Source organism: Austrofundulus limnaeus, unplaced genomic scaffold (assembly GCF_001266775.1).
Source record: "Austrofundulus limnaeus strain Quisiro unplaced genomic scaffold, Austrofundulus_limnaeus-1.0 Scaffold724, whole genome shotgun sequence".
NCBI classification, from domain to species: Eukaryota; Metazoa; Chordata; class Actinopteri; order Cyprinodontiformes; family Rivulidae; genus Austrofundulus; species Austrofundulus limnaeus.
In genome coordinates, this window is record NW_013953126.1 from 186,351 (window position 1) to 200,590 (window position 14,240).

The following is a 14,240-nucleotide window of genomic DNA, read 5'->3' on the forward strand; positions in this document are numbered from 1 at the left end:
AAATTATTGAGTTTAAACCAGTTTTGCATTTTCACAAATTCTGTTTGCATTTTCTCTAACATTCGTTCTAGATCTTTACCCAAACAAAAAAAGTGGTATCATCAGTGAACAAAATGCATTTAAATAATCCTGACACATTGACCAAGTCATTCACATATAGGATAAACTTCTTTGATCCAAGTACAGAACCCTGAGGAACTCCGCATGTGATTTCATACAGTTCAGATCTTAAAATCATGTACTTGTACAAACTGTTTCCTATTTTCCAAATAACTAGATATCCATTGTAATGCTGGTCCTCTAATACCATATTAATTTAGTTTTCCAAGGAGAATGCTGTGTTCAATCGTGTCGAATGCTTTCTTTAAATGTACAAAAAATACTGGTGCAATATTGTTTTTGATCAATAGCCTCTGTTATACTGTATATTCTGTYGGTTCCATAAGAGCCATTGAAGTAGAGTTATTGGCTCTAAAACCAGATGTTATTTTTAATGATGTAYTGATCTAATCTGATCACAAATAGCTTCTTTAAGATTTTTGAGAATTGTGATAATAAAGACATCGGTCTGAAATTACTAAACATACATTTCTCACCATTTTTATAAATAGGAATTACCTTGGCTATTTTCATGTAGTTTGGAAATGTTCCTGTTGAAAATGATAAATTACATACAGTATATATGTAAAGGGTTTAATAACATAACACATTGTTTCCTTAACAAACATCATATCTATGTTCACCAATCTCTTGACCTCTTATCCAACATTATTTTTTACAGTACTCATTATCTCTTCTTCATAAATTTCACCAACAAAGATGCTGTTTGCACAATCATATACAGTATTATTTCAGTCACGTCATCATCAGCTTTTGATATTTGAGCAGCAAGACTTGGACCAACATTAACAATGATTAAATTCTTTAGCTATTTCGTTTTGATCATAAAGTTCCTTATTATCTTTCACAAAGTGTTGTGATATCCCCGATGGTACTTTGTGCTTTTTTAAGACACTGTTCATGACTCCCCACGTTGCTTTTGTATCACCATTACTTTTAAATAATAAATCACTGTATCATCTGCAAACAAAACACATCTAAACAACCCCGACACATTTACCAGATCATTTACATACAAAAGACGTTCATCAGACAGAAAATAAAAAAACCTAAAGACAGTAAATTTATTTCAGCTGTGATAAGATCAGAACTGAGCAGGTAATAAAATCTGATTATAAAGCTTTTACCATCAGGCCACGCCCCCTCCTGAAAAACACAGCAACTCATTTCTGATTCACTCAGACCCACGTTTCCCAGCATGCTTTGCTTCCTGCTAGCATCCCATCAAGACCGCCTCCCACAGATCCTGTGTGTGTGAGCTGAAGGTGGGCGGAGCCTCATAGAAACAGCAGAACTGGTCCTTTAATGGACCTCAGAGCCTCCAGGAGATAACTGACCCATTTTACAACCAGAACAGGAAGTAAAGCTGCTTCCTGGACCCATCAGAACCACTGGAAAACAGAAACTGAGGGTTTTATTCAGTTTAAGTAAACCCCTGATCCTGGACCTGATCCCAGACCTGAACCTAGACCTGATCCTGGAGAAAATCCACAGGAACAAACACAGGTCCAAACCTAGGTCCACTGTAATGGTTCCACAGGTGGACCGGATCAGAGCTGTGGTTCTACAGGTGGACCGGATCAGACCTGTGGTTCTACAGGTGGACCGGATCAGACCTGTGGTTCTACAGGTGGACCGGATCAGACCTGTGGTTCCACAGGTGGACCGGATCAGAGCTGTGTTTCTACAGGTGGACCAGATCAGACCTGTGGTTCTACAGGTGGACCGGATCATAGCTGTGGTTCTACAGGTGGACCGGATCAGAACATACCTGACTGGCCCATCACGGCTCCAATAAGCAGCAGCAGACAGAGTATCAGGACGGACCGGTTCTCCATCTTGGACTCGGGTCCTGGGACGCAGCTGGAGTGAAGAGGCTCGGCTCGGTCTGAGAGTCTCAAGTGATCCTGGTGGACCCGCGGCTTGGTTCTGTTAATCAGTAACKGAACAGCTACTCCCTCAGTGGCTCCTGTTCTGCAGAAAACCACCGACCCGATCAGGGTCCAGACCTGCCTCATGCTCCGTTGTCATGGWAACCAGAACCAGATCTTCTGCCTGAGTCATCAGATTTACAGAAACATCCACTTTCATCTGGTTCTGATCCAGCTGGTTCTGAAACTGAAGACAGATTGAGCTTCAGCTGCTTTAATAGGAAGCAGACCAAATATGGTCAGAGCAGGAAGTCAGGTCCAGTTCTGTTGGGGTAAAGACCTGAGGTTTTGCTCCTCCAGTACGTCTGACTGGATCAGAACACATTGTGGGGCGACTGTGTCCTACAGGAGGTTCTGAAAGTTCTGAGGTAAATCTTTATTCCACCTCTGGGCAGAACCATGGTGCATGGCAGCCTCACCTCTGTCAGTGTGCCCCCGGGCTGCTGAGGCTACAGTGTAGCTTAGCACCATCAGTTTGAATGTGTGACTGGGTGAAAACCTGGAACTATTTTGGGGTCCGACTGGACTTGATAAAGAGTTATATAATTTCAGACCACTGACCATTTAAAGGTTTTCAGACATTTCCAGATGCTACCGGGGGCTGTTTTACTTAAAACCAGGGTGTCGGACAACTTCCTCTGGTTCTTACCTTCAGCATGACACCTTACATCAGGGGTGTCAAACTCCAGTCCTCGAGGGCCGCTATCCTGCATGTTTTAGAGGTTTTCCAGCTCCAACACACCTGATTCAGTGATTGAATTAACTCTTCAAATTGGGCAGAAGCCTGTTAATYACCCAGCGATCAAAATCTGGTGTGTTGGTGCAAGAAAACCTCTAAAACATGCAGGATAGCGGCCCTCGAGGACAGGAGTTTGACATCCCTGGGTTAAAACATCCCTAACCAGCCTGTAAAAAGACCGATAAAAATCATCTTTTTACAGGCTGGTTAGAGATGTTTTAACCGAGCCATGTTGTTACACATCCCTCCACACGGACAACGTTCAAACTGCCTGCAGCTAGAATTTTCCTTTCTCAAGTTATGACTAAAATTAATCTTAAAAAACATGTTGCTTCCTGCCTGACTCGACCAAGATACTCCCTGCTGCCTCCAGCCTCCTCAAACCCCACCGTCAATTCGACCAATCACAAGTAGGGCCGTCTCCACCCACATCAAGACCTGCGCCAATCATGAGTAGGGCCGTCTGCACCCACATCAAGACCTGCGCCAATCATGAGTAGGGCCGTCTGCACCCACATCAAGACCTGCGCCAATCATGAGTAGGGCCGTCTGCACCCACATCAAGACCTGCGCCAATCAYGAGTAGGGCCGTCTCCRCCCACAGGACAACATGTACTGCAGMGACCCCTAATTGCCATCTTTGGCCACTGCCCATGACATCATGCACCTGACTCGTACTGCCCCTCCTGCAGGTGGTGGGCCCACAGGAAGGCAAACCCGTGAAACTCATTAAGGCTGAGCCTGGCCAGGTCCCATGGGTAGAGAACTGGACACCAGTTGCTTAGTCCCTCCCCCAGGCTTGGATTTAGGGTGGGGCCAATATTAACCCACATCTGGGCAAAGGACACCGAGTTCCTTTTGTGTCCAWAAGAGTCTGTTGATTCCTACATTGTCTGGTCTGTCACCTGGGACCAGTCTGCCATGGGAGACCCTACCAGGGACAACTGAAATGGTCCTTGACTCCTAGGATCCTTCAGGTGCACAAACTCCACCACGATAAGATGATGATTCAACGGAGGAGAAATTAAAATTAAAAGGATTAGTTTTTTTATTTCTGAGTTAAGTGATTCTGTTTGATCAGAACAAAAACAAGTCCAGAGTTTATTTATTTTTTTATTAACAGATTTTATTAGTCAACAATAAATTTCAGACTGATTTTATTCTAAATCTTTTTGGTAACTTTCTGTAAAGCTTAAAATATAATAAAGGTTTTTATTTGACAGGGTTCTGATGTTCTACAGCAGAACACACGAGGAGGACGACTTGGTTCTGAATGGACTCATCAGGTTCAGGTTGAACTGGGCCGGGTTGAAGTCCCGCAGGTCCGACACGCAGGTCTGCTGTCCGTCCCGGTCCTTGGCCCTGGAGGTGACCCGGTACTGGGCCTTGACGTTTCTCAGAGGGTTGTAGTCCGGACTGATGTGGTTCGGACAGCGGAAGGTCTCCCTGATGACAGAACCCAGCCGGGACAGACCCACAAAACCATTCCTGAAGGGCAGCATCCGGACCACCGGAGAGTAGACGAACTGAACGAACAGCAGCTTCCCTGAAGAGACCAGAACTTACAGAACCACACAGACTTGGGTTAGGACCACAAACAGAACGGTCTTACCGGAGTCCACGTCCCAGACTCTGATGGTCCTGTCTAAAGATCCGGTGAAGACGAACTGGTCGCTGTCGGAGAAGGCAGCGCAGAGGACCCCCTCGAAGAACAGACACTGAGCCAAGAGTTAAAACACCGTGAGTTACAGAACCCTGATCCAGACCCAGACCCTGACCCAGACCTCTGACCTTGTACTCCATGGTGTGGKCCAGGACCAGTGGGTTCAGGGACCACACTCTCTGCACGGCGTCCTCAGACCCCACCAGGGCGTGAGCCCCCCAGTTGCTGGCTGTCACGCAGGAGACTCTGCTGCAGTGAGGCTGCAGCTCAGACCCCTCCCCGCTGACCAAGTCCTGCAGCTGCACCGCCCCGCAGACGGTCCCGTACAGGAGCCGGCGGTCTGGCAGCAGGGCCATGGAGGACAGGGGGGCATGGAGGAGAGACAGCGCGGTCCTCCTCAGGGGTCCCTCCACCGTGGGGAAGCTGTCTCTGGTGGTCATCTCGAACAGACACACCGAGTCCTCGTAGGCCACCGCCAGGTGCCTCTCCTCAGAGCTGACCGCCAGGCACAGGACCCGGGACCGGCTCTCGGGGGGCGGGATGCACAGGGTCTCTTGGGGGAGGTTCAGGGGGTAGATGAGGACGGTCCCGCTGGTCAGACCACAGAGCAGCAGACGTTTGTGCTGTGCCAATTCCAGGCAGGAGACCTCCGCTGAGACCGCCAAACGGTCCGACACAGAACCTGCAGAGGACAGGTCAGGGTTCAGTCGGGAACAGAACCAACCAGAACCATAGAGAACCAAACAGAACCATAGAGAACACAACAGAACCATAGAGAACCCAACAGAACCATAGAGAACCATAGAGAACCCAACAGAACCATAGAGAACCTAACTGAACCCAACAGAACCATAGAGAACCCAACAGAGCCCAACAGAACCAACCAGAACCATAAAGAACCAAAGAGAGACCAACAGGACCCAACAGAACCTTGTATGTGGAACAGTTTATAAGTCTGTCATCAGGTCTCAGATCTTTCAGAACATCAAACATCTGGTTAAAATCTGCTATGGAGTTAAAGTTCTGGTTCCGGCCCGTGGATTTCTGTCTCTCTTGGTAAGAGCACAGAGTTCAAAGAAAGACCTGAAAGACCTCCAGAACCAGAACTGATATCTAGACTGGATCAGAACCGATCAGAACTTCAGAACCAGAACTGATGATCCAGACTGGATCGGGACCGATCAGACCCTCGGAACCTGTGGAAGGATTTGTTAGAACCCTCAGAACCTGAGGAAGGATTGGTTAGAACCTTCAGAACCTGAGGAAGGATTTGTTAGAAACTTCAGAACCTGTGGAAGGATTGGCTAGAACCTTCAGAACCTGAGGAAGGATTTTTTAGAACCTTCAGAACCTGTGGAAGGATTGGTTAGAACCTTCAGAACCCGAGGAAGGATTTGTTAGAACCTTCAGAACCTGAAGAAGGATTGGTTAGAACTCTCAGAACCTGAGGAAGGATTTGTTAGAGCCTTCAGCACCTGAGGAAGGACTGGTTAGAACCCACAGAAACTGAGGAAGGATTTGTTAGAACCCTCAGAACCTGAGGAATGATTTGTTAGAACCTTCAGAAACTGAGGAAGGATTTGTTAGAACCTTCAGTACATGAGGAAGGATTGGTTAGAACCCTCAGAACCTGAGGAATGATTTGTTAGAACCTTCAGAACCTGAGGAAGGATTGGTTAGAACCCTCAGAACCTGAGGAAGGATTTGTTAGAACCTTCCGTACTTGAGGAAGGATTGGTTATAACCCTCAGAACCTGAGGAAGGATTGGTTAGAACCCTCAGAACCTGAGGAGGGATATGTTAGAACCTTCAGAACTTGAGGAAGGATTGGTTAGAACCCTCAGGACCTGAGGAAGGATTTGTTAGAACATTCAGAACCTGAGGAAGGATTGGTTAGAACCTTCAGAACCCGAGGAATTGTTTAGAACCTTCAGAACCTGAGGAAGGATTGTTTAGAACCCTCAGAAACTGAGGAAGGATTGGTTAGAATCTTCAGAACCCGAGGAAGGATTGGTTAGAACCTTCAGAACCTGAGGAAGGATTGTTTAGAACCCTCAGAACTTGAGGAAGGATTGGTTATAACCCTCAGAACCTAAGGATTGTTTAGAACCCTCAGAACTTGAGGAAGGATTGGTTATAACCCTCAGAACCTGAGGAAGGATTGGTTATAACCCTCAGAACCTGAGGAAGGATTGGTTATAACCCTCAGAACCTGAGGAAGGATTGGTTATAACCCTCAGAACCTGAGGAAGGATTGGTTATAACCCTCAGAACCTGAGGAAGGATTGGTTAGAACCCTCAGAACCTGAGGAAGGATTGGCTATAACCTTCAGTACCTGAGGAAGGATTGGTTAGAACCTTCAGAACCCGAGGAAGGATTGGTTAGAACCTTCAGAACCTGAGGAAGGATTGTTTAGAACCCTCAGAAACTGAGGAAGGATTGTTTAGAACCTTCAGAACCTGAGGAAGGATTAGTTAGAACCCTCTCTGACCCGTGGTGCTGCTCCAGCTGAGGACCTCCCTCTGGCTCTGCTGCTGGACGTAGAAGACTTGATCTCCGTCTCTGGTGATGGCGGTGTGGGCGGAGCCAGCTGGGATGCGGGCYGTGGGTTTGTGGCTGGTGTCGTAGTCCAGGTTCCACAGCTGGATGGAAGCCTCAGCAGTCGAGGCTGAGATCACCAGCTGCTGGTAGAAGAAGACCGAGGTCACTGGAGCGTTGCACCCACACAGGGAGTCCAGCAGGGCTCCGGTGGTCAGGGACCAGATCTGCTGAGGACAAACAGACGTCAGCTTTCAGAAACACAAGGTCTGCTTCATGTTGGACAAGGTTCAGGGTCTGAGTCTCACCCGGACCAGCTGGTCTGCTGCTCCAGAGACCAGACGTTTACCGTCTGAAGACACACAGGCAGACAGAACCACGTCCTCATGCTGCAGGTCAAGGAACCCGTCCACAGAATCCGTGTTGATGTGGAATAGGCTCAGAGTCCGCTCGCTGCCTGAGGACCACACGAACATCTCAGATCTCTGGAAACAACACGTTTTCTTCTGAGACCAAGTTCAAAAGTTCAAACCTGCCAGCAGGACGGTTTCATCTTCAGTAACAGAAAACAAAGATGGACACAAAGGAAACACTGCCATCGTTTGTTTACCTGACCTGGAGATCTGGTAGACAACAACAAGAAACATCTTCTTCAGTCTACTGTAAATGTGCAGAGACTTAATACAATGGATGGATGGATGGATGGATGGATGGATGGATGGATGGGTAAAACCTGACCTGGTGGATGAACCCCTCCTCTGACACCACCAACACTTTGTCATGTTTGGGTAATGTCACAGAGCTCAGTGGACTCAGATTCTTTGCCGGTTCCTCCAGCTGAATCTCCACACTTTGGTTTCTGTTCACCAGGTCACAGATTCTGACTTGAACAGAGTCCCAAAGGGACACCACAGAGTCCCCCAGAACTCCCAGGACCACTGAGGACTCCTCACCGCTGTCTGGGATCTCAGTCCCATCCAGACTCCAAACCTTCACCTGAAACACAACCACGCCTTGAAGATTAGAGACCACACCTCCTAAAAAATACCTGAGAAATCACACACCAAAAATACACCTGAGAAAAAAACCACACCCCCTGAAACACACCTGAGGTGAAACCACACCCCCTGAAATACACCTGGGGAGAAACCACACCCCCCTGAAACACACCTGAGAAACCACACCTCTAAAACACACCTGAGGTGAAACCACACCCTAAAGTACACCTGAGGAGAGACCACACCCCCTGAAACACACCTGAGGAGAAACCACCCCCCTGAAACACACCTGAGGTGAAACCACACCCCTAAAGTACACCTGGGGAGAAACCACACCCCCTGAAACACCTGAGGAGAAATCACATACCATAAAATACACCTGAGGAGAAACCACACCCCCTAAAACACACCTGAGGTTATACCACACCCCTAAAATACACCTGAGAAGAAACCAGACCCCCTAAAACACACCTGAGGTTAAACCACACCCCTAAAATACACCTGAGAAGAAACCACATCCCCTGAAACGCACCTGAGGAGAAACAACATACTCTAAAATACACCTGAAGAGAAACCACACCCCTTGAAACACACCTGAGGTGAAACCACACCCCCTGAAACACACCTGAGGAGAAACCACACCCCCAATACACACCTGAGGTGAAGCCACACCCCTAAAATACACCTGAGAAGAAACCACACCCCCTGAAACACACCTGAGGATAAACAGACTGTAGTAGACTCCGCCCTCTACCTACCTGTGTCCAAGTGTGAACCACCATCACCTGCTCTGACTCAATCAGGTGAACAGCTGAGGGGGCTGAGTTAATAGACACTGCCTCCAGGACGCAGAGCAACTGTTGGCCACTTGTTAGGCTCCACCTCCTCAGAGAGCCATCAGCAGCCAATGAGAGGCAGTGGGAGGAGCTTTCATTGATCTTCACAGAGAAAATCAAAGCTGCAGAAACATTAAAAAGCTTTCATTAAACAGGACCGAGCTCAGAACTGTTTTAAACATCTGGCTTCTGTTGGACTCACCTGTATGTCCCAGCAGAGTGTGCAGGAGCTGATGGTCCACGAGGCTCCAGACCGCCACCACGCCATCATCAGAACCTGAAACCAGCAGCTGGACTACAGCGCTGACATCCACACAAACCAGACCTGAGACACAACCAGGGTCAGAAAATCCTCAGGTTTGTACTGAAAAACTGATCCTCATCTGGTCTTTGAGGGTTTCTAAAGAACTTTGGAGGTTTCTTTGATGCCTGAAGGTCTTTGTGTGTTTCTGAAAGTCTCTGAGGGTTTCTGAAGGTCTCTGAGGGTTTCTGAAGCTCTCTATGGGTTTCTGGAGGTCTCTGTGGGTTTCTGAAGGTTTCTGAGGGTTTCTGAAGGTCTCTGAGAGTTTCTGAAGGTCTCTGTGGGTTTCTGAAGGTCTCTGCGAGTTTCTGAAGGTCTCCGTGGGTTTCTGAAAGTCTCTGAGGGTTTCTGAGGGTCTCAGGGGTTTCTGAAGGTCTCTGAGTGTTTCTGAAAGTCTCTGAGGGTTTCTGAAAGTCTCTGGGGGTTTCTGGAGGTCTCTGAAGGTCTCTGAAGGTCTATGAGGGTTTCTGAAGGTCTATGGGGGATTCTAAAGGTCTATGGGGGGTTTCTTTGGTTTCTGAATGTCCCTGTGGGTTTCTGGGGGTCTCTGGGGGCTTCTGAAGATCTCTGGGGGCTTCTGGAGGTCTCTGGGGGCTTCTGAAGATCTCTGGGGGTTTCTGAAGGTCTCTGGGGGTTTCTGAAGGTCTATGGAATTTCCAAAGGTCTCTGAAGGTTTCTGAAGGTCTCTGAAGGTTTTTGGAAGTCTATGGGGGTTTCTAAAAGTGTATGCGGGTTTCTTTGGTATCTGAAGGTCTTTGAGAGTTTCCGAAGGTCTCTGGGGGTTTCTGAAAGTCTCTGGGGGTTTCYGATGGTCTCTGGGGKTTTCTGATGGTCTCTGGGGGTTTCTGAGGGTCTCTGGGGTTTCTGATGGTCTCTGAAGGTTTCTGAATGTCTATGGGAGTTTCTGAAGGCCTATGGGGGATCCCGGAATCTGTTTCACTTGAAGTATTTGAACAAGTTAGTTTCTGACCTCCATGCGGAGCAGACAGCGTGTGCTGTAGGGCSCCCCCTGGCTGCTGCAGGAAGCTGTTCTTTGGGATCAGAACCGGTTCTGGACTGGTCTGGAGCTGGTTCTCACACTGGCTGCACAGCTGACGAATGACAGCGGGACAGGAGGAGGACAGAGAGGACAGGCGGGCCAGCAGCTCCGAGTAAAACACAGACTCGTCTAACACCATAAAGAAAAAACACATTAGGACTCCAAGTCCAGGTCCAAACAGAACCAAACCTTAGAGATGGCTCACACTGACCCATGTGACCATGCAGGAAGTCCAGGCTGGGCTTCATCAGAACCAGAGTGTCCTGGATCAGTCCAGTTTCAAAGCAGTCCATGTACTTGGAACACCGGTCCAGATCGTAGATCACACTGGAAACCCCAAGGACCTGGGCCTGACAGTACAACCACTCAGCATTGCCTGTGGGGAACCAGAACCACTGGGTCAGCTGAAACCACAGAGAACAGAATCATGTGAGCTGTGATCTCTGAGGGTTTCTGAAGGTCTATGGGGGTTTCTTTGGTTTCTGAAGGTCTCTTGGGCCATGGACTATGTAGCCCATGGTCTACATGGACCGTGGTCTTTGTGAGCTGTGGTCTATGTGGGTCGAGGACTATGTAGTCCATGGTCTGCGGTCTACATGGGCCATGGTCTATGTGGGCTGTGGACTATGTGATCCATGGTCTACATGGGCCGTGGACTACATGGTCCATGGTCTACATGGTCCACAGTCTACATTGTCTGCGGTCTTTGTGGGCCATGGTCTACATGGGCTGTGGTCTTTGTGAGCCGTGGTGTACATGGGCCTTGGACCACGTAGTCCATGGTCTACATGGGCCATGGTCTTTGTGAGCCATGGTCTACATGGTCCACGGTCTAGATTGTCTGCGGTCTTTGTGAGCCGTGGTCTACATGTGCCTTGGACTACATGGTCCATGGTCTACATGGTCTGCGGTCTATGTGGGCCATGGTCTACATGGTCTGCAACACCTGAATTGAGACACTTCTTTTGAGTCCATGATTTCCTGTTTCTGTTACCTATAACTTCCTGTCGTAGCTCCTCCCACAGGCCGGCATGCAGCAGGTGATAGGTCAGCTCCTGGAGCTTCCTGATGTTAGCCAATCCGGGAGCAAGCCACAACGGCTGGGGCGGGGCCTGTAGCAGCAGAGGACCAATCAGAGTTTCTGATCAGGTTCACCTGAAGCTTCTTTACATAAAATCTGTTAAACTATTTAACGGTTCTGGTGGAACCAAAGACCAGCCGGTGACCATCTGTGGGACCCYAACCAGGACTTTTAGATCCGCTGATCACATAATCAAACCGATGATGATGATGATGTTCTTCATCAGGTCATTGGTACCTTTCTGTCAGACAGCAGCAGAGTCAGACCTGGTAGAGATGCTGGCTTCAGTTTCCCAGACCACCGACCTGAGAAGTACTCAGCCAGGATCCTGTGACTCCGCCCCCGGCGCTCTGAGGTCAGGTAGTGGGTGGAGACTGCCTCAGAGAAGATCCTGAATACATTCCAGAAATACAATCTTTTTTTTATATTCGTGTTCTGATCAGTAAACTAGAACCTAAATGTGTTCAGGTCCAAAGAACAGAACCGGATCAGATCAGAACCAAAGGTCTTTAACTTAATCAAGGTGTGGGACGAGCCAGGCTCAGCTCGTCCTCGTGCTCCAGATAGACTCTTCCCCGCGTTCTCTTCTTAGAGCCTTCAGCATTTACTGAACCTTTATTTTGAAATTCAGTGAGATATTAAGATTTTTGATTACTTTTTCCACACACACACTGGTCATTAGCTCATCATTTGTTTCAAAATTAAAGAGCTATCTGCAGCAGGTAAGATGTTGATTATTTATGTTTATCTGATCATCTGATTGGTTGATTGATTATCTGATCATCTGATTGGTTGATTGATTATCTGATCATCTGATTGGTTGATTGATTATCTGATCATCTGACTGGTTACCGGCTGCTGAAGGTGAGGGTAGCGACTCCATAAGTCCAGCGTTCCTCCAGCTGGTCCTGGAGGTCCCGTCTGAGCCGGGCCCACAGGATGGGGGGCAGCCGTATCAGGGAGGGGATTGGAGGGAGGGAGTATCTGTASACCTCGCTGATGACATCATCATCCAGGGACAGGACATCACGTAGCTCCACCTCCAGCAGGCCTTCCCTGTGGCATCACCAGCAGAATTTAAACTTTTTACTGTTTCTAATAAAAACATTTGAACAAAAAAAACATCAAAACAACAAAAACKGATCAAATAAATCCTGGAAGTTTGTTGTTTAAATAAAGTTCTTCCTGCAGTTTTTACAGAAGAATAAATCGAAACACTTCTCACCTGGCTAAAGCKATGTAACCCAGAGCTCCGCCCACCAGCTCCCTCCCATGTTTAGCCTCCAGCCTCAGCAGGAGCTGCGATGTCACTTCCTGTGCGCTGGCGCCCAGCAGCAGCTGGGTGGGCGGGGTGAAGGAGCTCCAGCGTTTGGCGACAGACAGGATGAGTTTCAGGTGGGCGGGACTTCCGGTGGACAGGAAGCTCTGCAGCACGGCCTCTTTCTGCTCGGAGGTTAAAGTCCTCTGAGAYGCTTGCAGGTACGACGCCATGATGTCCTCACCTTCCTGACGGGAMAAACGGTCCACCTCGAAGCAGCCCTGCATGGAGCCCAGCTTCAGCCTCATGTTGGCCAACGCCTCGCTGCTGGTCTCCATGGATACCAGCAGGTGGACRTTGGGGGGGACGTCGGCCGGCAGCCAGCGCAGACTGTGGGCCTGATGTCGGTCTGAGAGCTGGTCCAGAGAGTCCAGGACGATGAGCAGAGTGGTGTCCTGCCCAGAGACGTCCTCCAGCAGGTTCCTGAAGAACCGCAGCAGCTCCAGGTGATCCATCAGAGAAGGGGGCGGAGCCAGACCACGTGCCAGACAGATCTGCAGGCAGACGCTGCGAAGGACATCGTCAATGTCTGGTCTCTGAGGATGACGAGCCGCCAGCAGCCTGATCACCGGCACTGCCCTGGACTCCAGGACCCCCTGCATCTCCTGCACCAGTTTACAGAGCAGGGCGGTCTTTCCCATCCCCGCGGCGCCGTGGACCACCACCGGACCGTGGCGGCCTGCGGTGGACTCCCACATGGCCAGGCAGATCCTACCCAGGAGTCCCTCTCTGCCGTGGAACCCTCGACTCCGGTGGGCGCTCATGATGGCGTGCTGCCTCGCCTCTTCAACCACCTGCTCCTCCTCTTCCTCACCTCTTCCTCTGATCTTCCTCTTCCCCTCCAATGGACCAATCACAGCCTGGATCTGCTCTTTGATCTGTGAGACAAACTGCTGACAGAGTCTGTCCAGGTACTGAGCGTGCTCCCGCCGCTTCGGGTCCACGTTCCCTCTGCTCAGGTCCACACAGTGCAGGCTCAGGACCCGAGACCCCTCAGAGACCCGGGTCTTCAGCTTGGACAGAAGCTCCTGGGCCTCAGCGTCCAGAAGACCATCAAACGTCGTGTCCATTAACCTGGTGAGACGTTTGGGTCCATCCCTAATCTTCTGCCGGGGACTCTCTCGGATGAAGAGTAGAGGCGACTCGCAGTCCCCCGTCCACAAACCGTCCTCAAACTCCTTCTCTGTGACTGAGGGACAAGAAGACATGTTGGTTCTGAGAGACAGAGGACAAAAAGACATGTACGCTCTGAGAGACTAGAGGACAAGAAGACATGTTGGTTCTGAGAGACTAGAGGACAAGAAGACATGTTGGTTCTGAGAGACTAGAGGACAAAAAGACATGTAGGTTCTGAGAGACTAGAGGACAAGAAGACATGTTGGTTCTGAGAGACTAGAGGACAAGAAGACATGTTGGTTCTGAGAGACTAGAGGACAAAAAGACATGTAGGTTCTGAGAGACTAGAGGACAAGAAGACATGTTGGTTCTGAGAGACAGAGGACTAGACATGTTAGCTCTGAGAGACTAGAGGACAAAAAGACATGTTGGTTCTGAGAGACTAGAGGACAAAAAGACATGTTGGTTCTGAGAGACTAGAGGACAAAAAGACATGTTGGTTCTGAGAGACTAGAGGACAAAATGACATGTTGGTTCTGAGAGACTAGAGGACAAAATG

General features: G+C 49.0%; 2 protein-coding genes across 2 annotated transcripts in view; both read right to left on the reverse strand.

Annotated features, from left to right (window-relative positions):
• pdzk1ip1 (PDZK1 interacting protein 1) overlaps positions 1-1,998 on the reverse strand; it is a gene marked incomplete in the record, with an annotated part of 10,034 nt that extends 8,036 nt beyond the window's left edge. Inside the window, 1 exon segment of the mRNA XM_014028176.1 lies at positions 1,892-1,998. Coding sequence (XP_013883630.1) covers positions 1,892-1,958 — 67 coding nt within the window.
• A 1,905-nt stretch (positions 1,999-3,903) lies between these two features.
• The window catches only part of nwd1 (NACHT and WD repeat domain containing 1), a 13,964-nt gene continuing 3,627 nt past the window's right edge, over positions 3,904-14,240 (reverse strand). The window contains exons 5-19 of the mRNA XM_014028177.1: positions 12,473-13,754; positions 12,100-12,303; positions 11,485-11,638; positions 11,161-11,278; positions 10,378-10,542; positions 10,098-10,295; positions 9,029-9,151; positions 8,749-8,948; positions 7,731-7,988; positions 7,525-7,615; positions 7,301-7,449; positions 6,946-7,219; positions 4,582-5,135; positions 4,403-4,508; positions 3,904-4,336 (exon numbers count right to left, since the gene is read on the reverse strand). Coding sequence (XP_013883631.1) covers positions 4,026-4,336; positions 4,403-4,508; positions 4,582-5,135; positions 6,946-7,219; positions 7,301-7,449; positions 7,525-7,615; positions 7,731-7,988; positions 8,749-8,948; positions 9,029-9,151; positions 10,098-10,295; positions 10,378-10,542; positions 11,161-11,278; positions 11,485-11,638; positions 12,100-12,303; positions 12,473-13,754 — 4,187 coding nt within the window. The 3' untranslated portion in view covers positions 3,904-4,025. The remainder of the gene's footprint in view (positions 4,337-4,402; positions 4,509-4,581; positions 5,136-6,945; positions 7,220-7,300; positions 7,450-7,524; positions 7,616-7,730; positions 7,989-8,748; positions 8,949-9,028; positions 9,152-10,097; positions 10,296-10,377; positions 10,543-11,160; positions 11,279-11,484; positions 11,639-12,099; positions 12,304-12,472; positions 13,755-14,240) is intronic.